Source organism: Mesocricetus auratus, unplaced genomic scaffold (assembly GCF_017639785.1).
Source record: "Mesocricetus auratus isolate SY011 unplaced genomic scaffold, BCM_Maur_2.0 Super-Scaffold_100023, whole genome shotgun sequence".
Taxonomy (NCBI): domain Eukaryota; kingdom Metazoa; phylum Chordata; class Mammalia; order Rodentia; family Cricetidae; genus Mesocricetus; species Mesocricetus auratus.
The window spans coordinates 11,685,210-11,709,594 of NW_024429204.1; the positions used below are offsets into that span (position 1 = coordinate 11,685,210).

Here is a 24,385-nt window from a genome sequence, read left to right on the forward strand (position 1 = left end):
TCTTTGAGGCAGAGTCTCTTCACTGAGCTTGGAACACATCAGTTCTGGCTAGTCTTTATAGTGACTTTCCCCAGGAATCCCCTGCTTCTGATCCCCAACTTCTGGGATTGCATGCATATGCCATAAAACCCTGTGCTTTTCTTTTTATTACTATTATTATTATTATTTTAATTTTAAATAGCTTGTTTTACATGTCAATCCCAGTTCCCTCTCCCTCCCCTCGTCCCGCACCCCCCCACAGCCTCCCACCCTATAGCCATTTCCTTCTGCATAGGGGATATCTAGAGTCTGTCATTTCACTCAGGGCAGGGTCCAGGCACTCCCCCAAGAGTCCAGGCGTGAGAGAGCATCCCTCTTTGTGTTATGGACACATGATGTCTGTTTGTATGCCAGGGATAAACACTGATCCACTGCCCAGGGCCCTACAGGTTGTCCAGGCCTCCTCACTGACTCTCACACTCTGGGGGTCTGGATTAGTCCCATGCTAGCCTCCCAGCTGTCGGTCTGGGGTCCAAGAGCTCTCCCCTGTTCAGATCAGATGTCTCTGCTGGTTTTGCCAGCCCATTCTTTGCCAATTTGCTCATAGCTCCTCTCTCTCTGTCACTGGGTTCCTTGGGTTCAGTTCAGTGTTTAACTGTGGGTGTTTGCCTCTGCTTCCAACAGTCACTGGATGAAGGCTCCAGGATAGTTATAGACATCAAGTTCATTATCAGGAATGGGCATTCGAGGTAGTCCCTCCACTATTGCTTAGCTTGCCAATTGGTGTCATCCCTTTAGATCACTAGAGGTCACACTGGTGCCTGATCTGTCATCTCTCTTCCCCCTATTCTACCCCCCACTTCCTGTTCCCCCATGACCTACTATCTCTTCCTCTTCTCCCCCTCTCTTCTTCCCAGCTCCCACTTTCCCCCACCCCTCGCCATGTTCCCCATCTGTTCAGAAGATCTTGCCTCATTCCTCTTCTCTGGGGTACCATGCATATCTCTTAGGTTCTTTCCTGTTCCCCAGATTCTCTGTCAGTGGAAGTGCAGACTGGCACTCTCCTGATCCATGTCTAAAATCCATATATGAGTGAGTACATACCATGTTTGTCTTTTTGTGACTGGGTTACCTCACTCAAGATGGTTTCTTCCCGTGCCATCCATTTGCCTGTGAATTTCAAGATTCCATTGTTTTTTTCTGCTGAGTAATACTCCATTGTGTGAATGTACATTTTCTCTATCCACTCTTCAGATTTGGGGCATCTAGGTTGCTTCCAGGTTCTGGCTATTACAAATAATGCTGCTATGAACATAGTGGAGCAGATGCCCTTGTTGTATGAAAAATCAAGAAAACCTAAGGAAAAGAGTTCTTGGTATAGTTCTGAGAGAACATTTCTTACATAGGACAACAAAAATATATTCAAGAAAATAGTTTTACTGTGTGAATAAAAAAGAAAGATAAAATGGAATGAGAGAAAATATTTGCACAGCCTGTGATACAGATTTAATAACCAAAACCTCAACAACTCAATATTATTAAAAATTCTCAATAATATCAGGCTAAATTAGCAAAAGGATCTTTCTCTTGAATTCATCAAAATAGTCAACATCTATATTTGAAAAGGATCAAAATTGTTCTTAAAGAATCACACTTGGTTGGGGGAAGAACAGAGACAGAGAACAAGGAAAGAGATACCTTAATAGAGGGAGCCATTATGTGCTTAACAAGAAATCTGACACTGGGGAAATCTCCAGAGATCCACAAGGATGACCCTAACTAAGAATCTTAGCAGTAGTGGAGAGGCTACCTTAAATGCCCTTCCCCTGGAATGAGATTGATGACTACCTTAAATGCCATCCTAGAGCCTTCATTCAGTACCTGATGGAAGCAGAAGCAGACACCCACAACTAAGCACTGAGTTGAACTCCTGGCGTCCAGTTGTAGAGATGGAGGAGTGATGAGCAAAGGGGTCAAGGCCATGCTGGGAAAATCCACAGAAACAGCTAACCTGAGCAAGTGGGAGCCCATTAACCCCAGTTTGACAACTGGGCAATCAGCATAAGACTGAACCAGGCCCCTGTATGTGAGTATGAGTTAGGGGGCTTGGGCAGTCTATGGGGCCTCTGGCAGTGGAACCAGTATTTATCTCTTGTACACAAATGGCCTTTGGGAACCCATTCCCCATGGAAGGAATACTCTCTCAGCCTAGATACACAGGAGAAGGGCCTAGGTCCTGCCCCAAATGATGTGACAGATTTTGATGATCACCTCATGGGAGGCCTCACCCTCCATGAAAAGTGGATGGGGTGGGTATGATGGGGGATGGGGAGAAATGGGAGGATGGGAAGGAGAGGGAACTGGAATTGTTGTGTAATATAAGATGGTTTTTCATTTAAATAAAAATTAATTTAAAAAAGAACCGTACTTTGACAGTTTGTTTTTTGCACACATTGCTCCCTCTATATGGTCTTTTCTTCTTGTCCTATATTTGCCTCCTCATAAACCAAAATGAACTATATGTTAGTATGGTGCTTCCTCCTGTTGGAAATATTTGCTACCATATCTGACAAAAATACACAGTATGTGTGCATAGTGTTGACAAAGGATGTGTGCATCAAGCAAGCGTTCAGCCAGTGACTATTATCAAAATTTGTTAAGAACTAAAATAACACTTTCTCTTCTGAATTTCCTCATGGTTCCTACTACTGATAATCTGATGTAGATAGGAATTTTATCATGCTAAACCTTTCGGTCTTGTGACTAATATGTAGTGTCTCACTGGAGCATAATTAACAATTACAAAAGTTTGTGGATCTCTTTCAGCTAGAATTCTAACTTGTGTCAAGAAGCAAAGGAAAGTAGATTTATGCACTCAAGATAAAACCCAATATTCACATTTACCCATGTATTGAGTCTTCACATTTTCGGCAACCAAATGGCAGGCAGAAGCAACTGAATGCTGGAAGCACATTTTGTTCCCATATATAAAGTCCGTCATAGCAGGGGAACATGGCAATTAGACAAGTCCTCAGGGAAAGATGTAAGTTGCAAAAAGACCCATCCCTACAATATAATATCTGCCTGCTAGGTTCCATATCCAAAAGATTCCAACATCTCCTAAAATGATGGTACCTTCTCAGGATTAGATACTGGAACAGACGAACCTGTGTGGCCACTTTACACTCACACGATAATAGCATGCAGGCCCTTTGGCAAGCAATTCACCCATCCTTCCATCTCTCATTCTCTTCCTTGAGGATCCTGTGACCCAAAATATGTAGTCTTTTCAGGCTAGGAGGTGGTGGCACATGCTCTTAACCCCAGCACATGGGAGGCAGAGGCAGGCAGATCTGTGTGAGTTTGAGGCCAGCCTGGTCTACAGACAGGATGCCAGGACAGGCTCTAAAGCTACACAGAGAAACCATGTCTCAAAAAAAGAAAAGAAAAAAATTAGTTCTTTTGCATTGACATATTTCCATATCTTTATCTCTATGTCTGTCTTTCTATCTCTTCTTGAATCACTGACTATCCTGTTGCATGACACTACCTGAATTCTAGGCAGTGGTTGTATGTTTGCTTTGAAGCCTCTTCCATGATATGTGGTAATTTACACCATTCTGTCACTGCTTTTTACTAATTAATCCAATTGCAATCCACACTTCTGGTTTCCATGATGATGAAAACACATACTTTACCTCCTCTTAATTAGAAGTAATTAGCCCATAAATATCAACATTGCTAAAAGAAATTGTTTTCAAAATAAGAGAATATATAGTAGTGACAAAAAGAAAAAAGCAAGTGTTAATTTCATGGCCAATCAATTTTACTTTTTGAAGGTTAATAGAGCCATTCTGTTTTTGTTTGTTTTGAAATGTCTTTATATCTTAAATATTGACAATGTAATCATGCCTTTCTTGTGCTACAGATGTTCTCCCTTTGTTTCATTGTGAATGCTGTGTATTTTCAATATGATTGTAAATTACCCAAGGGCATGATTTCTTCAATTCTAGTCTGTGGTTCATGCATTGTACCTGGTAGAGTGGTTAACAAAAGATTCATTCATGTATTCAAGTACCAGTGACTGTGTTTACCAAACACCAGACTTTGCATGTTGTCTGAATGCTCACTACATATTTACTTTCACAAAAACTGTAAGACTCTGTAATTATGTTAGCCCCAAACATGTCCCATTTCTTAACACATGGAGTAGGTCCAAGAGATGATAGATGAATTCCATAGCAGATTAAAAAGCAGTTTGTTACATTAAAATTCAAATCTTTTGCATTATTAAATATTTACCCTTGTATGTGTATATGTAAATATACAAAGCTCTATACATCCTAGAAGACACACTATGTTCAAATTCACCTGTGTATTGTCCCAAACATGAGGGCCTCTGAAGTAACTTTTTTTAATGGGAACATTAATTAATGGGGGGTTCATTTCATATCTTGAGTTATTCCATCTTTTTATATGGCCAAAATATAGAAATGCCGTTAATTCTTTCTTGGTTCTTGCTAACTAATAGCATATCCCCTCAGCAACATGAGAAATAAAGTATTCTCCATTATAGAAGTTGGAATGATATCATAGATGCACTAAAAACAAAAGATATTTCAATATAAGAATGCAAATTTCCCACACATAGTTTGCTGACTTTTTAGTTCCTTCTCAGATTAATATATATGTATATACATGAACGCATGTAATAAAATCACTGGAAAGGGGGTGTGAATTTGAGTTTTTTGGGAGTGTTTATGGGAGGTAAAGGAAGGGTGACATTTAGTAATTACACTATAATCTCAAAACTATAATTTAAAAGATATTACATTTCAGAATGTTTCAGTACTGGGTTGTTTCAATCCACTTTCTGAAGCTGTAGTAGCTATAAATGTGCCTACTGGTTTTACTATATTTTATTTTGTCTCCATTAAACTTAAAATGCCAAGCTTTAAAATTGTATTTGATAAACATTAAAAAATGCCTACAGCTGGTAAATACCTTTAATCAAGTGGCTGGATACAAGATTAACTCAAAGAAAATCAGCAGCCCTCCTATATACAAATGATAAACAGGCAGAGAAGAAACCAGAAAATCAACACCCTTTAAAATAGCCTCAAATTATATATCTTATTGTAACACTAACCAAGCAAGTGAAAGACCTATATGACAAGAACGTCAAGTCCTTGAAGAAAGAAATTGAAGAATATATCAGCAAATGGAAAGATCTCCCATATTCATGGATTAACAGTAAAATTGGCAGTCTTACCAAAAGCAATCTAAATATTCATTATATTCCCCATTAAAATTCCAATGAAATACTTTACACACCTTGAAAGAACAATACATAACTTCCTATGGAAAAACAAAACAAAAACCCAGGACTGCTAAAATAATCCTGTATAATGAAAGAATTTATGGAGCTATTACCATGCCTGATAGTAAGATTAACTACAGAGCTATAGTAATAAGAACCACATGGTATTGGCACAAAACTAGGCATGAGAAGCAATGGAATCAAATAGAAGATAACTATATAAACCCCCACACTTGTGTACATGTAATTTTTGACAAAGAGGTCAAAATTACACTATTGAAACAAAAAGTATCTTCAACAAATTTGCTATTCCAATTATATGTTGGCTATATGTCGTCCTGTAGAAAAATAAAAATTGATCCATATTTGTCACCATGCACAAAACTCAAGTCCAATTGGATAAAAGACCTCAATGTAAATGCAGATACAGTGAACCTGATAGAAGAGAAAGTCGGAACCAGGCTTGAAAACACTGGCACAGGAGACAACTTCCTGAACGGAACACTAATAGCACAGGCACTAAGAACAACAATAATAAATGGGACTTGATGAAATTATGAAGTTTCCATAAGGCAAAGGACACTGTTAATAGGACAAAATGGCAGCCTATGTCCAATCTTTAACCATATCATAAGAGACACTTGTCCATAGACCAAAACAGAACTATTTACTTGCTAATTTATATATTTCCCAAAAATTAATGAGCAAAGCAAGATGTGTGGAATATATTTAAGAATAGTTATATAAAGAGAAAGATTGAAATGCAAGGTATTTTATTACTCAGATAATTATACATTATCTACTTATGTATCTTATACAGACACACATTCACACACACATATGCAACACAATTTATATCTATCAAATCATGTCCAAAACACTTACTCAAATCTTTTGATAGAGCATTACAAAGTATATTTGTCAATAAAAATATGCCAAACCTTCAAACTACTGCTTTTAGAAAGCCAAAATACATTAAGAATCACAAATGTGTGATAAACTTTCGTATCTACACCATCTGCCTATATTCTTCGCCATATGTCACTCTATTAGTTGTTAATATCATCCTGATTATGCATCATTTCATCTGTAAAATAATTCCAAGAAATGAAGGTAGCATGAATAACAAATACAGAAAAACACCCGCTATGTGTTTTTCTGGTTGATAAACTTCAGACAGTTCTGGATTGCTCTTGGCGAAATTTTTCTAAGTATATATCACAATAAACATTCTGCCATGTCAACTCTTCATGCTTACAAGGAGCACATTTATAACTTCTTAAACTATTTCATATATTTAAATAAACTTTAGTTCATTTTTTACTGCTTGCTTAGCCTCTATTATATGTGTGTGTGTGTGTATGTGTGTGTGTATGAAGTAGTCAATGGTTGAAGAAGCATTACAAACATAAACAAAATCTAAGAGGAGACATAGCATGTAACATCTAAAACCTCCAAAGATGATCAGAGACATTGGATAAGGAGGCTTGTATTTCTTAGGTTTCTCAGTCATTATTCATAATATAACTTTTACATATAGTCTTCATATTGTATACAAGTGGTAATATTTCATGTACATTGTTTTGTTAAATCTGATACAATGGTAAATGGACCACATTGATGACTAAAGCAGTTTCATTCAAACACTAAGCATTTTGGAAAATATGTGTCTGTGTCTGTGTCTCTCTGTGTGTCTGTGCATATGTCTGTGTGATTAAGAAAGTATACACATTGTATGTTTGAAGGCTACAGTATGAGGAGGTGAAATGTGAAAGAATGTGCATATTTGAATTTGTCATTCAAGAACAGAGCATCCATAAATGTAAACTGAAAGGGCAATCTCTTCAGTATTAAGTTGTTGGAAAATTGTTCAGAGTTACATAAATAAACTTAGATGTGAATCTTGGGGGATTCTGGTCATCAGAAGACTGGCAACAAGTAGCGGGAATATTGATGCCACATAGAACCATTAAAACTGTGCAGAATTTCAGGTTGGATGGGTATGTTTATATATTATAATACTTATATCATAGGACACTATTAAACAGCTAGAATACGATTATTTTAAAGAGATTTCATTATGTAAGATCCTGAATGAGACTTGAAATAATTTATATAATTGATCGTTTTGTTTTTGATTTGCAGTATAGAAGAAAAACATGGTTTCTCTGAACATAGAAATAAAGTAATAAATTGTTGTAATTCATCTTGCAGCCACATATAGCAATATTATAGCTGAAATAGAAAGACTAGCCATCTCTACAATAATAGATTGTAGACCACAGCAAGACCATGTGATGCGTAAGTCCAGTGTATATGTCAATAAAGCACTGTTGGCCAATAGGGAACCAAGATAGGTGGGACTAGGAGTCAAGGAGGACTCTGCTTAGGAGAAACACAAAAAGTAAAGATGTAACCACCATAGGGATAAGAAGCCCGGAAACTTCTCTGGTAAGAGAAATACTTAGATTAACAATTATGGAATAAATACTTAAGTCAGAGCTAGCCAGTAAGAAACAAATAAGGCCAACCAACAGCTTCATAATTAATACAGCGTCTTGTGTCTTATTTGGGGACGACAATGCGGCAGAGCCCAGGCGACTGGCAACGGGGAAAACCAAGCCGCTGGCAAGGAAAAGGCTTCTCTCAACAACTGTGTGCTGGGGGCGTCCAGAAAAATTGTAAGGACAAGATCTATAACATAATTTTGCTTTCTCCTTTTTACTCTTTGTCTATTTAGAAAATTAAAAAAAACTCAAACATTCCTCTTTTGCTATCTCATTCCCCAGATTTACCATTGATTTGGTGATTTTAATCATGGTATACTCTCCATATTTGGAATGATGTTCACAGTATGTTTTTCCAGTCTACATGTAAGATTATTTCAAATGTCAAAATCATCTTTCTCACCTGAAATTGCACATTATTTCACCTGCCATTCTTACAGAGTCTACTGCATACATCCTGGATATGTGTATAGGATTTGTGGATTAATGCAACCTAATATCAAATTCATATGCTATATCATATGCAGCATTTAACTTACCATAACTACTCACACCAAGTGTTGAATGAATAGAAATAAATTAATACATTAACAGGTTAACAGAAAGATAATTTATGGAAGGATTGATTGCAATAATTAGGAAGGGGTTTTGTGGCTTTTATGTAAGAACAGGGGATTTTAGTTTTCCTTTGTCTTTTCTATCCAGTCCTCCTTATTTTCAGAAGTTGTACCTGACATTGTGCAACAAAACAAAACAAAACAAAAAAATCTCTGAGCTGCTTAGAGCCACCCAATAAATACTGAAATACTAATTGTACATGTCAAAATAATTTGTTTAGAATGCTATTGTTAAAAATAAAGCATCTTCAACAAATTGTGCTGGCAAAACTGGATGCTGGCATGTAAAAGACAGCAAATAGATCCATATCTATCACCATGCATGAAACTTAAGTCGAAGTAGATCAAAGACCTCAACATCAACCCAGCCAAACTGAACCTCTTAGAAGAGAAAGTGGAGGTACCATTGAACGAATTGGTACAGGAGACTGCTTCCTGAACATAACACCAGCAGCACAGACACTGAGGCTGACAATTAATAAATGTGACCTCCTGAACTGAGAAGCTTCTACAAGGCAAATGACATCATCAACAAGACAAAAACAGAATGGGAAAAGATATTCACCAACCCCATATCTGACAGAGGGCTGATCTCCAACATTTCTTAAGGGTTTTCAAATGAAGAAAATTATATGGTCTTCTCACTACTCTTACTTGCTAAACATACAAACATCTCAAAGGAGTATGGATGGGGAAAGTTTTTCTGCATATATGTTTGTCTTATTGGTTGATGAACAAAATACTGATTGGCCAGGCAGGATGATAGGTTGAACAAAAAGTCAAGGAGGATTCTGGGAAGTGTAGGCAGAGCGGAGTCGTCATGTGATCCCAGGAAGTGATGTAACTGAGCAGAAACTGCCACTAACTAACCATAGAGGTCTGGAAGTCTGTACAGACAGGCAGGAAGTGAAATAGCTGGGTAGAATCAGAATATAAGTATGAACAAACAGGAAATTGCTCTCCTCTCTTCTCTGCCTAAACCCTTAGCAGTTGAGATGTAGTAGGCAAAGGAGTTGAAGGTCCAGCGTTTCCCAGTTAATATAAGACCACATGGAAATACTTACATTAATAGAAAATGGGTTAATAATTAAGACAGAGCTAGTCAATAAGAAGCCATAGTTACTGTCCAACAGTTTCCTAATTAATATAGTGTCCGTGTGATTCTTTGGGGCAGGGCAGGACCTACCTAGCTAGAAATGATGCTTATTTGATTTTCAATATAATCACAATATTAATTGTTAAATTTAATTGTATTAGTTGATAATGTGCCATTCTCAATGTGAAATTATGTCCCTTTAAATTGACTAATTCCATTATTCCTCAGCTATGCAGTATATGGACAGAGCTATACTAATGATTTCTCAAAGGCACAGTACACTGATACTGCTACTTACAGCACTGTTTGGAAACAAGGCATATTTACTCTGCCCAACCACCCTTCAGACACATGAATTATTCTTTGCTGAGACTCACGGTGTGTAGTCATTTTAAAACTTCCATTGCTATGTCGGCAGGTTCCCTTCATTACTGTTTCCAGAACCAGAGCAAGTGATTTCTAGTAGTAATGTATGTTTTAAAAGCCATATATATGTGCACCTCATGGGCAACAGCAAATAAATCTGTGTAGACATGGTCAAGATCCAGAGAAATAATGTAAATTTAGATGGAACTGTAATGATATATGACTTTTGAATATGTAGTGTTTAAACATCCCAGTTGACAACAGTAGAATGACTATTTCTACAAATACACTTGATACCAGATGAATGGTAAAATGTAAAAGAAACAACATTAACATTCAAAAACATCTCTGGACATGGCAATCAGTGGAGAAGTGTAACATTTATGAAAAACGATAGAAAATGTAACATTATTTCTGCCTTAGAACAATCTTCAATCACAAACATGATTCATCTAGTCTGGAAAATAGGAAAGTCTTGAATAAAAATAAGTTTTATTATCTCAGTTTTATTTTATATAGATCTTAAATTCCATATTTTGGCTAAAACTTGTGAGTTTGTTCCTATATTAACATTAATTTCCCTTTCTTTAGCAAATCACATTTCTAAACATATTTTTGTTATGAAAAATAGAAATAAGGAAATTAGCAAGCACTAGAATGCATGAAAGCTTTGAATCACAAGCCATGATAACATTTTTAGACCTATAATTTATACTTGAGAGTAGACCAGTCCAGGAATCTGATAGAAAGAATCCCATGAGATGTGTTATCTAGTATTTGTTTCATAAAGTGTATTAAACATGTTTTATTATTCAAATCTGGAAAAAGTTTGCTTTATTTGTGTTATTGGTGTATATTTATTTTTAAAACAATATTCTGTGGATGCGTTTGTGTGTTTGTGTGTGTGTGTGTGTGTGTGTGTGTGTGTGTATGAGTGAGAGAGAGAGAGAGAGAGAGACAGAGATGCATGTATATATGAGAGCCAGTATGTCTATGTGTTTGGCATCTATAATACTAGACCCAAGTGAGTAGTAATTTTGAAATATTAATACAAAGTTATATATAAATATTTAGTAACTGATATTGCTATTTTGATACAGTATCTCACATGGCTTACACCGGCTTAATTCTTTCAAGTTAGCTGACAATTATTTTGAATTCCTGATCTCCAACCTCCACCTCCTAAATCCTTGTATATTTTGTCATATCTAGCTATATTTAATTCTTCCTCCTAAATTTCATCATCTTCACTGTAGTAATATTGCATCAGAGAGTTACATTATACATCATCTTAAAATAAAAATGTTAAGAGGAAATAAATTTATGTGGGACCAAAATCTTTCATTGAACCTGTGAATTTCTCAGGCTATATTGCCATTGCCAAGTGGGTATATTGTGTATCACTTCTTTTTTTTTTAACTTTTTTCTTTGTGTGTGCCTTTTTGACGCTCTGAAATCTGGCATTTCTTCCCCATCTTATGAACATACTTTTTAAAAAAAGTGTTGCAGTCCTTTAAGTTTTGGAAGACTACATCTCTTTCTGCCTTATGCTTTTTATTTCTAAAATGGAGATGGCAATGTCTCCACCAATTTTTTTTGGAGAAGTAAATGAGACAAAGTAGATGCAGTTGTTAACATAATGCCTGGCACATAGTGAATGCTAAAAATAATTGTCACAATGTTGTAGTAACCGTGGATTCCCTCCCACTTCACTCCATTTCCAGTTCCTTCATATTTATTAACAGCACAAGATTGTTCTATTCATACACACTTGAACATAATTTAATCCTTTCTTACTGTACCCTCCTTCTATATCTAGCCAATCCTGAAATACCTTTCTCTTTACAGTACCTAGTACATATGCCCTTCCCTGCTCTGACATCTTCCTTTGCATATCTGAGAAGAATTCCCTGCGAGTGGGGAGTGTGAAAAGGCTCTTTGAGAGAACTAAAGAGTGTTGACAATTAACAACACTAAAAAAGTGCAGATATGTCATCATTTAAAGTAATCATAGGCCAAGGAACAAACAACGGAAATGCCCAAAGTAAATTCATTAAATTTAGAGAGATGAAGTTTACATGGTGGTGAATACTTAAAACACCCACAACCAAGAATTAGGGAGACATAGACAGAGGGTCACTATATGACACTGTATGATTGAGAGCCTATGGTGATGGATAGAATAAGCTCCAGGCCAGTCAGGGATACACACCAAGACTGTGTCTCAAAATTTAAAAAGATTACAATGAAGGGGCATTGTATAATTTTATAAGAATTTTTCTTTAAAGAAATGTTGTGGGTGTTGAAGCTGGGACAAAGGAGGAGGGGTGTTCTGTGGAAAGAACAATTTTTCGTCGTTAGCAGTTAGGATTTTAAAAGAGGAAAAGGAATGGGTAGACCAGATGGCAAAGAGGCAGTCAGAAGGTGGGAAGACTCGCAACAATACAGAAGCTAAAAAAGGAGGAAACATTGTGTAACAACATTCAGACCTTGTCTTCAATGAAATCATAGCTATTTTTGATGCTCTCTTAAAACACAGGGACTGGCATTTGAGTTCGAGAAGTAGCTTTTCATTCTTTGTGTATGAACTGCAAATCCTTCTTATTGATGAATATGCCTGATCCTAGTGGCCTGATTCTTGCCAACAGTGATGTGTATGTCTAAGTATATCAGCACACTAGTTTCAATGTCTAAAGATGAATATGAGTATTCATACATGAGTTAAAAGTGGGGCTTATAATTTTGCATTGTTTTACATCATAAAAAGCTCACTGGATTTCCAAAACCAATGTAAATTAACCATTTTAATACACTTGAGTTCACGTCTAAAAAAGATGAGGCGTTCTAGTATGAATTCTTTAGGCTAAGTCCATTTTGTTTTCTTGATATTTAAGACTTCACTTTTTCTTCAAAGTGGATTTTCTTCAAACAGTATTTACTCCTGAGACAGTGCCATCATAAGTCAGGTTATTTATATCATCAATATGTATATCTCTGTCCATATCTACTCTCTATTAGTACTACAAACAAATAATTGGTAATACCATCAACTTCACTTCAATCACAGCTCAGAAAAGGTAGAAAAGGGTTCCTTTCCATTTCTATGGAAATATTTTATTTGAAGAAATCTGTTGGGATTGGAGTAAGGACAAATATCAAACACACACACACACACACACACACACACAGGAGGGAGGGAGGGAGGGAGGGAGAAATACACACATATGTAGACAGAGAATGAGAAAAATATGTGTTATCTGGTAATAAACATATTGAAAGTGATCATTATTTGGTTTTGTTTAAATTCAATAGGCATATACTTCATTTTCAGTCCTAACCTCTACTACCATGGGCAGGTAAAATGACAAGTTCTACAACAGAAGGTGGAATTATGCTGACCAAATACACATTTCATTGTCGTGCAAGAGAAGTAATGAAACATTTGTGAAGACCAAAGACTATTTCTAATGCTTGATATAGCATGCTTTCTGATTCAGCTGTAATATTATGATTGTTAGGTTGGAAATTCTTCATACCAGAAACAGAGTGGTTTAGTAAGTTAGTCATTACTTAAAGAATATACATCAATATTTTCACTTCAATGTAGGCCTAGTAAAACAAACATTAGTATTACAGTAACTTCAGAGAAGATTTGATTGTAATGCCTTTTTTTTTACCTTTGCATACAGGCCTGTGGTCACTCCAAGCTGCAAACACTTCAGCAATCCGTTGACAAGTGATACTTTTTGCACCCTGTAGGACATAGTCTTCGTCACAGGAGAACTGCACAGTGGATCCAAGGCTACAATTACACAAAGATTAAGAAATGTCTTCAGAAATACTGAATGTGATGAATAAGCTCTACATTTACGGACTCCATTCAATAGGTTAAATATATACCACGAGGCACAAATGTGTAATGAAAAATGTGAAAATATGACTTACTAAAAGTAAAAATAACACAAATTTTCAGTAAATATGTTCAGGGACAAGAATTATAGAAATTTAAGATTAGCATCAAGTTCAATCATTATTAATTAATTTATCAATCTACATGGATTATAAATGTGACATCCTAAACTGAATTCCAGACCTTGGGCTTCTACAAACCATTGTACTTCTGTTTGGAGAACTGACATGTGTAGGTGTTTATAAATGACTCTGAAGAGTTACCTGTGTTTGAAAATATATTAAAAATTGTACTTCTGAAATTTATATTGTCTATGTTTATTGGTAAGTTAAATTTGTTCCATTGGACACCAGGCATAGTCACAGAAGCCGGGAATCCCAAGATTCTAGACATTGTAGCAAGAGACTTACATGTCTAAGACCAGTCTGGAATATAGAACATGTCTCTGTTTCAAGAAAATATACACCATTCAATATTTATTGGATTGAAATTTTTATTTTTATTTTCTTTCAACTAAAATGAGCCAGATAATTTTTATATTCTCAATATATTTATATTTCAAAGGGCAATGTATGTTTTCTGAAATGAAATTTGACACTACATTTATTCCTAATATCTACACACAGTAACATAACAATAAAAAATGATCACCATTAAACAAAACAAAATTTGCCTCTGAACTTCAATCATGGAAGGATTGAATATTATCTAGAACATATAAAGAACTACAATTAATTGATAAAATGCCAATCACTAAATGGATGAATTAAAAGAAGAGATAATTTTCAAAAAAAACCCAACACATATAACAAATACACATTTGTCAGACTTCCACAGCGTTAGTCAACAAAAAATGTAAATTTGGATTACTCTCATATTCTAGTTCCCTCAGGGACAATGATTGCCACCAAGAAAACAAATGCTTGTGAGTATGCAGGAAAAGAGAAATCCCTATTTGCTGCAGATGGTAGCATAAACAAGAGTATCAGACATTATGAAAGCCATTATGAAAATCAGTATGAAATTTCTCAAAAAACTAAAAATAGAATTACCACATAACCCAGATGAACCATCTGATTGAGTATTCAAATGACTTATATCATACTGTAGACACAGTTACACATCTATTTATTGCTACACTACTCAGAATACTAAGAAACTAATCAACAAGGATGAATTGAAAATGTAAATATGACAAATTTTATTCAGAATCTATGGAAAACTGATATGTGCTTAGAAATTGGTTGGACTAAGCAATGCAATGCTCTGTCTCTCATCAGCAAACTTGTATGTGTATATGTGGGAGAGAGTTTGGTTATAGGTCTCAAACTTAGAAATTGTCAATGAACATACTTTAAAAAACTGTACTCAACAAAATTTGAGAATCTAAAAGAAACAGATAATTTTCTCAGCAAGTATCACTTAGAAAAGTTAAGTCACAATCAGATAAACAATTTAAATGGACCTATAAACACTGGTGAAATAAAAAGTATCCTAAAAGACATTTCCCAAGCAGAGAAGCCCAAGGCCAGATGGTTTAAGCACAGAGTTTTAACAGACTTGCAAGGAAGAGCTAACACCAATCCTCCTGTTCCATGAGATAGAAACAGAAGGAATATTACCCAATTCATTGCATGAAACCACAGTAAAGCGGACACCCAAACCATATAAAGAGGCAACAAAGAAAGAGAATTGAAGATCATTTTCCCTTATGAACATAGATGCAAAGTTACTCAATAAAATACATGCAGGCAGAATCCAAAGAACACATGAAAAAATGAGCCACCATGATCAAGTAATCTTCATTCCAGAGATGCAGGGATGGTTTGACATATGAAAATATGTCAATGTAACACACTATATAAGCAAAGTGAAAGAAATGAACCACATGATCATCTCATTAGATGAGAAAAATTCTTTAACAAGTCCATGAACATTCATAATAAAAGTCCATGAAGAGATTGGGAATACAAGGGATATAACTACATTTAATATGGGAAATTTACAGAAACCCTATAACCAATAGCAAATGAAATGGAGAGAAGAAATTCAAAGCAATTCCACTGAAATTAGGAACAAGACATGGTATGCTACTCTCATTATCTATTCAATATACTAGTTAAACATTTAGCCATAGAAATTTGACAACAGAAGATCATGAGTATACAAATTGGAAAGGAAGATTTAAGTATCACTATGTGCAGACAATATGATAATGTACATAAATGACCCTAAAAGATTCCATCAGGGAACCTCCACAGCTGATAAAGTCTCTCAGAAAACTGGCTGGATATAAGGTCAACAACATCACACCAGTACTCCGTGCATATATAAATGATAAACAGTCTGATGAAGAAATCAGGGAATAAACACCTTTCAAAAGAGCCCCAAATAATATAAAATATCTTAGTGTAACTCTAACAGAGCAACTGAAAGACTTGTATGATAAAATCTTCAAATATTTTAAGAAAGCAAATGAAGAAGATACCAGAAATGGAAGGATCTCACATATTCATGTATCAGTAGGAGCAACACAGTAAAAATGGCTATCAGACCAAAAGCAATCTACAGGTTCAATACAATCCCCATCAAAATTCCAACACAATTCTTCAAATATCTTAATAGTATTCTTCTCAACTTCATATGGAAAAGTAAAATCAAAAAAGTCTCAAGATAGCTAAAACAATCCTGAATGATAAAATAGCTGCTAGAGTTTCCAACATTCCTGATTGCCATTTGTACTACAGAGCTATAGTAATAAACACACACACACACACTTACTCACTCACACTCACACACACAAAATAAAAATGTAAAAAACCCTCAAATATTGGCCTTAAAACAGACACATTGATAAATGCAATCAAATTTAAGACTTAGACATAACTCCACACACAAATGGACACCTAAATTTTTATATAGAACTGAGAAATACATACTGGAAAAAAGACAGTGTTTTCAACAAATGGTGCTGGTCAAACTTGAAGGCAGGAAGTAAAGAATGCTAATAGAACCGTGCCTATCACCCTGTACAAAGCTCAATTCTAACTGTATCGAAAACCTCAACATAAAATTAGATGCACTGGACCTTACAGAAGAGGAAACAAGGAGTTGCCTTGAAGTCTTTTCATAGGAGACAATGTTCTGAACCAAACACTAAGAAGAGGCACTAAGATCAGTGATTAATGAATGGGACCTCATTAAAGTACAAATAGGGAACAGATATAAACAGAGAATTCTCAATGGAGGAATGACAAATGGCTGAGAAATGTTCCCCATCTTTAGCCATCAGTGAGCTGCAAACTAAAACTACTTTGAGATTCCATCTTACACCTGTCAGAATGGCTAATATCAATAACAAAAATGACAGTTCATGCCCATGAGGATCACTCAGCCTTTCTGGTGAGGCAGAAACTTGTATATCTACCATGGAAATCAACATGCAGGCTCCTCAGAAAATTGGGAATCAATCTGCCTCAAGACCTAGCTTTACCACTCTTGGTTTGCTATCACAAGGGCACTTTACTTAAGCATTTTTCATTGTGACTTTAGTTATAATAGCTAGAAGCTGAAAACAACCTAGATGTCCCTCAGGAGAAGAAGACAAACTATGTGGACTATTACTCCGCAGGTTAAAAAAAATAACTTGGAATTTTCAGGCAAATGGATGGAATTAGAAAAATGTTATCCTGTGTGAGGTAACTCAGACCCAGAAAGATAAATGTGGTGTGTATTTACTAACAAGGGATAGTAGCTGTGAAGTAAATAATATCCAAGACAAAATCCACAGATCCAGAGACACTAGGTAATAAGGAAGGAAATACAATATATGAGGGGTAGATGGGTATGGGACTTGGCAGACTAGGTTTGCGGAAGATACCATTGAGGGAGAGATTATGGGGAGAGGTACCTAGAATTGGAGTTGCGTTTGGTGGTGACATGGAATCCTATTGTAGTGGAAACTAACTGGAATGTATGAAAGTGATCCTAATGAGGAAGTCCAATAATAGGCATTATTGAGTCTCAAATGGCCATCTCTTGTAGGCAAGTGAGGCTTCCAGTGATGGGACTAGGTTGCTTTGAATTGAGTTGTTGGCGAAAGGGGTTGCATAAAAATCCACAAACAACCCAGGCTGTTCATAAAAACAAGAGGTTGCTTTCCATAAACTTATATTGGGGTCCTGTTGCCATGGACAACATGCACACAACTTATTGAACAGGGAGTTGAACTGGTGCCGAAATGGAACCCTCACACCCTGTTCTAGTCCCAGCCTGCCTACACTTCCTGTCTGGCAACATCCTGCCTGTCCATTGACCGAGACAGCCTTATTCATCAACCAATAAGGTTGTGTGTGTGTGTGTGTGTGTGTGTGTGTGTGTCTGGTGTGTTTATATGTGTATGTGTGTATTATGTATTCACAGCATGCAGAAGGATATCCCCCATCAGTGTAGGACTTAGATCAAACCAGATATTGGTTGACTACTCCCACAAGTTCCAAGACACCATTTCCCTAGCATATTATGCAATCAGAGCAGATTGCAGGTCAAAGGTTTGTGGCTGGGTTGGTGTCCAAATTTCTTAGCCTGCTTAGCACCTTCTCTGCACTGGAGACTACAAGAGGAAGGGAGGACAAGAGACAAAACAAAAGACACACACACACACACACACACACACACACTGAATAGTATTATTCATTTCAGATGTGGTTACTAACATTCACTTAGGTAGACTAAAAACATTGAGTTCTAGCTGGATGCCTGTGATTGGATGATATATTCCCAGGTAAGTTCCTTGGTCAAGATGTTCTCTCAGGAACGCTAAACTACTAAAATCCACAAGCACCAACCTTCCATCATCTGACACATTTTCTGTTTTCAAGAAAGTGCAAGAGGAATAATACGATCAATATGTAGCAAATGAGGCAAAGCCCTGTATAAAATTAAGTCAGGGAGGCAGTTTGGGATTCAATGAGATGAATTCCAAGTCTAAAGGATACTACATGACGTTTGAGTTTTATTCTAGCTGTGGGCTTTCGGTGAGTGCCTAATGAATGATAATATTTCGTGTTTCAAAGTGATTCTGTTGGCTGTGAGTGAATATGAGAGCATGAGGTCAAAGCAGGAAACTATTACAGGAGTCTTGGCTCTGGGGGAGATAGGTTTGTGTATATACGAGATGAAAGATTAGAGAAACTAGTAATGATAGAGCACTGAGCTAAGGAGAGCTTTGCAGGAGCTGTTTAATTACTGCACCTTATTAATTTAATACTAATTGCTAGAACTCACTGAATCTGTCACTGAGTGTACTTAATTTTAATCAGGTTCTTTTTGGTAAAATGGAAACATGGCATCATCTTTATAACCATAGTAGATTTACTAGGGATTTTGTGAAATTATTATAAATTCATTTATGTTACATTTATAACTGGGTATGGACAACTTTGAATATAATGTTCTACCTCTTTTGCTAACAGGTCAAAACTATCTGTGAAGAATATATAACTTTCCTCTCTGTGAGAGAACAATTTCCCTTCTTTCTTCCCCCAGATAATGCATTTGGAGTAGTTACATGCGAAAGCAAGGGGGCGGTAGTTAGCCCTTTGGATCAGAGAATCAGACACGCTGTAAAAGAAAAATGGAATAGCATTTATCGAGCATACAATGTCTAACACATTTCAGGCACTCCATTATTTCTTTTAGGTTAAAATCAGACCGCAATAATCCTGGAGCTCTTGACTAAAAGTCATTTGAGGATCTCTGTTGCGATCCCTTTGGAACTTAACATTTCATTCTCATAAAACTCTGTTAGTGCAATTTATTCTCTCCATTTATTGGGTTCAATTTCTCAAACTGTTACTGCCCTCTATATATATTCCAGAACCTACTTTGTATTCCTGATGCCTTTAGAGTATGTGCTGGCTCCAATCTCACACTTTCTTACTTTCTTTTGTCATTATCAAGACTTGTTTACTAACTTCTGTTGCACTTAATCAGGGAGCTTTCCCACAATTGTTAAATATAGAATAAAATGACTCATTCTCTTTATCTAATGCATGCCAATGAGACATGTATTTGCTGCCAGAGGAACCTGTTTGTTTCCCAGTACCTATGTTTATGTTTGGAACCCGCTCCCATATATAATCCGGCACATCCAACACCTTTTTCTGTACTCTTTGAGAACCAACATACATGTCCCATAAATGCACAGAGTTATGCTACATATCTATGAATAAAAATAAATCTTCAAGATTCAAAGAAAACCTATAACTATGGAAATTCAATATAGCATGTGAAACAGCAATTTATAGGAAAATATTTAGTTTCAGTGAAGTGGCCAAAATGTGATCATTTGTACCCACCATAATTGCTCAGTCAACACTGAAGAGATGTTTATCATGCTTGTTTAGTACCTTCCACTTTATCAGGACACTAAATATGATAGCATACTCCAACACAAATGATAGAGCACATTACTAAGAGTCTAATCATCCGCAGATGATACAAAATGACACTGCTTGGAAGCAAGTGTGAATCTTCACTATAGTTTTGTTGGCCCATCTTTAAATGCCATCATCTTTAAAAAATGCTTCATTTTCAAAAGTGTCTTGTTATATAAAGACTTAAATGCTGTCAGTGGAATGACAGATTTTCAAAATATATACACTATGAATCATTTACATGGTGTGAAACAGTGAACCTATTGTCTTTTTCATAATCAAAGAAATAAGATCTGAATGAGCAGGAAGACAGGAAAAGACAGTTGCTGATCATTGATTGAGAGATTCTGAGCTTCAGAGATGAAGCAATCTCATCAGGGACTCATTTAGGATGGACTGATGTTTAATTTTTTTTCAGATACTGCATTTTGGTTGATTCAAGGGTCTCATGATAACCTGACATATGCAGAATTGAATATTAATACAGATAACTAGTGTTCCAAATTGAAACATGTGAGTAAAAATTAACCAGGAACAAATGCTGAGGAAAAAGCTAAGCTTATGGAAAACATTTCTGTAGTGAAAAGATTAAAGTGTAAAACACAGAGGGTAAAACAAATAAAACAGTGCCACCTAAGCCTCAATATGACAGGTTAATGCTTTTGAAAAAAAATCAAATAATTCCTTTAAATTTTGCAAACTAGTATGTTTTTAAAAAATGAGTAATTGTACTTTAGAAACGTAAGCTTATGTTTTCCCTTTACTAAATTGAAGTTTAGGCTATTTTTAAAATATGATTATTATGTGTTCTAAGAATTCATAGTGACTTGGCAATGAATTACAATGAAATTTTAAAGTATTATATTTTGTATTCCTGTAACTTCCAATTACCTTTGAACAAAGAGTGTTATGACATCCAAAACTCTAGAGAAAAGGCTCACACTCTGCTGTGGTCTCCTCCATCAGACCCCACAGTGCATTAGAAAATGCATTAGTCACAACTCTGTTTATCTCGTGACTATAAAAGTTTGTGCCCAATGGTCACCTCTGAAAACATACGTATGATGCATATGTGCAACTTTATATGAGCTGGTTCTATTTAAACACACACACATGTTTATACGAACTGTCATATATATATATATACACACACAAACACACATATCGTTATAATGCCGCACACAAAGCCTTTGTTCAAACAAGAGAAAAAAACAGTAAAGAAGTCACAGTCTTTTAAAATATTTATTGTTCATTTTATCACTGTTTTGAATACAATGTCATTTCCCCCTTAGGTTGTGTCAACAAAACCCATAGTGTAACGGATGAGGATGAACTCAGCTAGACATCCAAACACTTTTGGGTTTGTCTTATCTACTGCTCCCCCCCCACCCCCATCTACTGATAATCCACATGGATACTGCTCCTGGGTGTCTTGATAGACGAAGTTATTGAGGTTTTATTCAGTAAGCAAAACTCTGTATCTTTTGTATACTTTTCAAATTTGATCACTGACGTGGACACTTGCAAATGTAGAATGTATTTATTTGTATTCAATTCTCCATTTCATTTCAGTTTAGATTCCGTCATCTGGACAAAATCCTTCTTAGGTCTTATTACTTTATTTATATGTGCACGGTTCAAACATACATAATGAAAATCGGAGCAATTTCAAAAGGGAATCTGAAAGAACCCAGCTTGTTCAATAGGAAACAGAAACAGTTTAGGAAAGTATGCTTGCTAAGGTAGATTTTAATATGAGAGCAACTCTTTATTAGTTATAATATGAGATATCCTAACTCCCATAGAATCCCTATTTTGTAACCCATAAAAATATACTGAGAAATCCAAAATTGAGTTTCTAAATGCAGTGATAAATTATTGTATAAAGTAATCAACTCAAATTACTCAAAGTCCCTTTACCTAATTAAGCCAATAAAATAAATCTATATTTTCACGTTAATTTATCACTATTATATCTTACTGTTGATGGTTTAGAGTCAATAAGATTAGATTTTCTCTACGTGCCCAAGAGCTGTAGCATCCAATGACTCAATCTAGTTTTTATTTTAACGTAGTCTGTCAAAACAAATATATCTCAAACACTTTAATATGTTGCTATGACACTGTGATACTGTAATGAATAAACATGTGATATAATTTAGAGGTGTTTAACTTTTAAATCATTCTCATGTAACCTAATAACTTTGCTATAAGGCATTTCCTAGAATATGTAACTAAAGAAAATTGAATTATTTTAAACTTTGAAAGTAATACTTCCCATTTGTGTTAAAATGCTTTTCAAGGAAAAGAAAACAACACATGGTAAAATCAAGACAACACGAAGATGGACAAAATCCCTCATCAGCTTTGAAAAACCAAAGAGAAATGGGAAAAATTGAGTATTGTAGGGATGACCTTCAAGATTTTGTTCCTAGATCTACAACTCATACTATGTCTGAACCATGCATATTGTAGTCACATACAAATAATTCTATAAAAATGTTATCAAATTGATCAAATTCTGTGGTACAATTAATACTGATTTTTCAATATGATAGGGTTTAAAATACAGATTTACTCTTAAGTACTGGGAAAAGGACTCAGATGTAACCTATAGATGACCTGGACCTGTTTGTTCAGATTACAATTCTAAAAGTACACAGGGAATATTCCCATTTAACACAATTACTTGCTGCAAGCCTTGACCCCAGTGACTGTCATGAGCCTGATCTGAATTGGCCCATTCTGCGATATGGTGACATTGCTTCCGTTGCCTCGATTGTGACCTCTGATTGCACGGTACCCTTGAGAGATCCCCATAACAAGCGTAACTCCTAGTTGTTGGCCAGGAAGGCATTTCAGCCTGCTTAGATTTGTGTGAATTACATGTGTTACCTCTCCTGCATGGCATACCATTGTTATTTCTGTATACTTCTGTCTGGGACCCGTCATAGCCACACATTAGTGAATTGTGCAGTGACTGATTTTTTTTTCTAGGAAGTGTCTGCTGTTTATTCTTTCTTGGAGAAAATCCTCAGTTTTTAAGGCATTTGTCGATTTTATCATCTTTAAAAATTTGTATTTTTCAAAAATGTCTTACCTATTTGTTTTTTTTCTGAATCAAAGAAATAGGTACTTAAGATTCACTTTCTAGTCTTAATCTCTCACAGTTTTTTATCTTACAATTGAAACTTTGTTTTGATCTGATAGATGCATCAAGAATTTCTGTTGTCCAACCCGAACTCTCATAACCAAAAAACATTTCATTTCTATGTCTGCATCTGTCACTCAGTTGTGTCAATGTTATTTGCTCTGAAATGTTTTTAAAATTCTGTCACAGTGACAATATAAATAATCTAAACCTAGTAATTTAGAACATTATACTTAATTATATTATATTTAAATAATAAGAAAATAATTGTATGACCAAATTAAATAGTTCAAGATCCATGTGTCACTGTACATTCTTTACTAATAAGCAACTAAGTTTCAAAAAGTATGTTTTGGAAAAAAAACATGAAATTTATAAAAAGTATTTAGAATGTAGAAAAGATATTTATATTTTTGTATCTGAAGGGTTATTTAAATTAAATAACAAAAACAATATATGCAGAATGGACTTTCCTTCAAATTTACATGAGACATATGTTGCATTGTATTTGTTTATAATCTCCTAAAAGAAAACTGAATTTTATGATAAAAAAAATACAGATTTACTCAGGAGACACAACTTAGGGACATGTGAGGCCTCAGGCTGCTGCCTTCCTTGCTATAGTGGCCTGTAGCCTAGCTATAACCCAAAGCAAACTTATGCTTCTACAAGTGTTTCGTTGTTGTTGATGATGATGTCTTTTCATTTTCAGCAAATAGATAAATACTAAGGAGAAGTGGAGATGTTATTATAATGAGCCTTGCCATGTCCTCTGGAACTCGTTTTTGTAGGATATTGGAAAGGTTTGAACCTCAGAGATTTGAACTAGAAATGTCCTTGAGCTATACAATGAAGGTATTGGACCACTCTAATGAGGATTATATGTCTCTAGAATTGTACAAAAAAGAAAACTTTCCTTATATAAATCATTTTGCAATTTTGTTGTTGTTGTTTTTGTTCAGGTTTTTATTACAATAATGAGGCCAGAAACTAATCAATAAT

General features: G+C 35.5%; 1 protein-coding gene across 5 annotated transcripts in view; it reads right to left on the bottom strand.

Annotated features, from left to right (window-relative positions):
* Csmd3 (CUB and Sushi multiple domains 3) overlaps nt 1-24,385 on the bottom strand; it is a 1,035,998-nt gene that overhangs the window by 581,879 nt on the left and 429,734 nt on the right. For all 5 annotated transcript variants that reach the window (XM_040730388.1, XM_040730387.1, XM_040730386.1 and 2 more), the window contains one exon: nt 13,563-13,687. In XM_040730388.1, the coding sequence (XP_040586322.1) occupies nt 13,563-13,687 (125 nt within the window). The remainder of the gene's footprint in view (nt 1-13,562; nt 13,688-24,385) is intronic.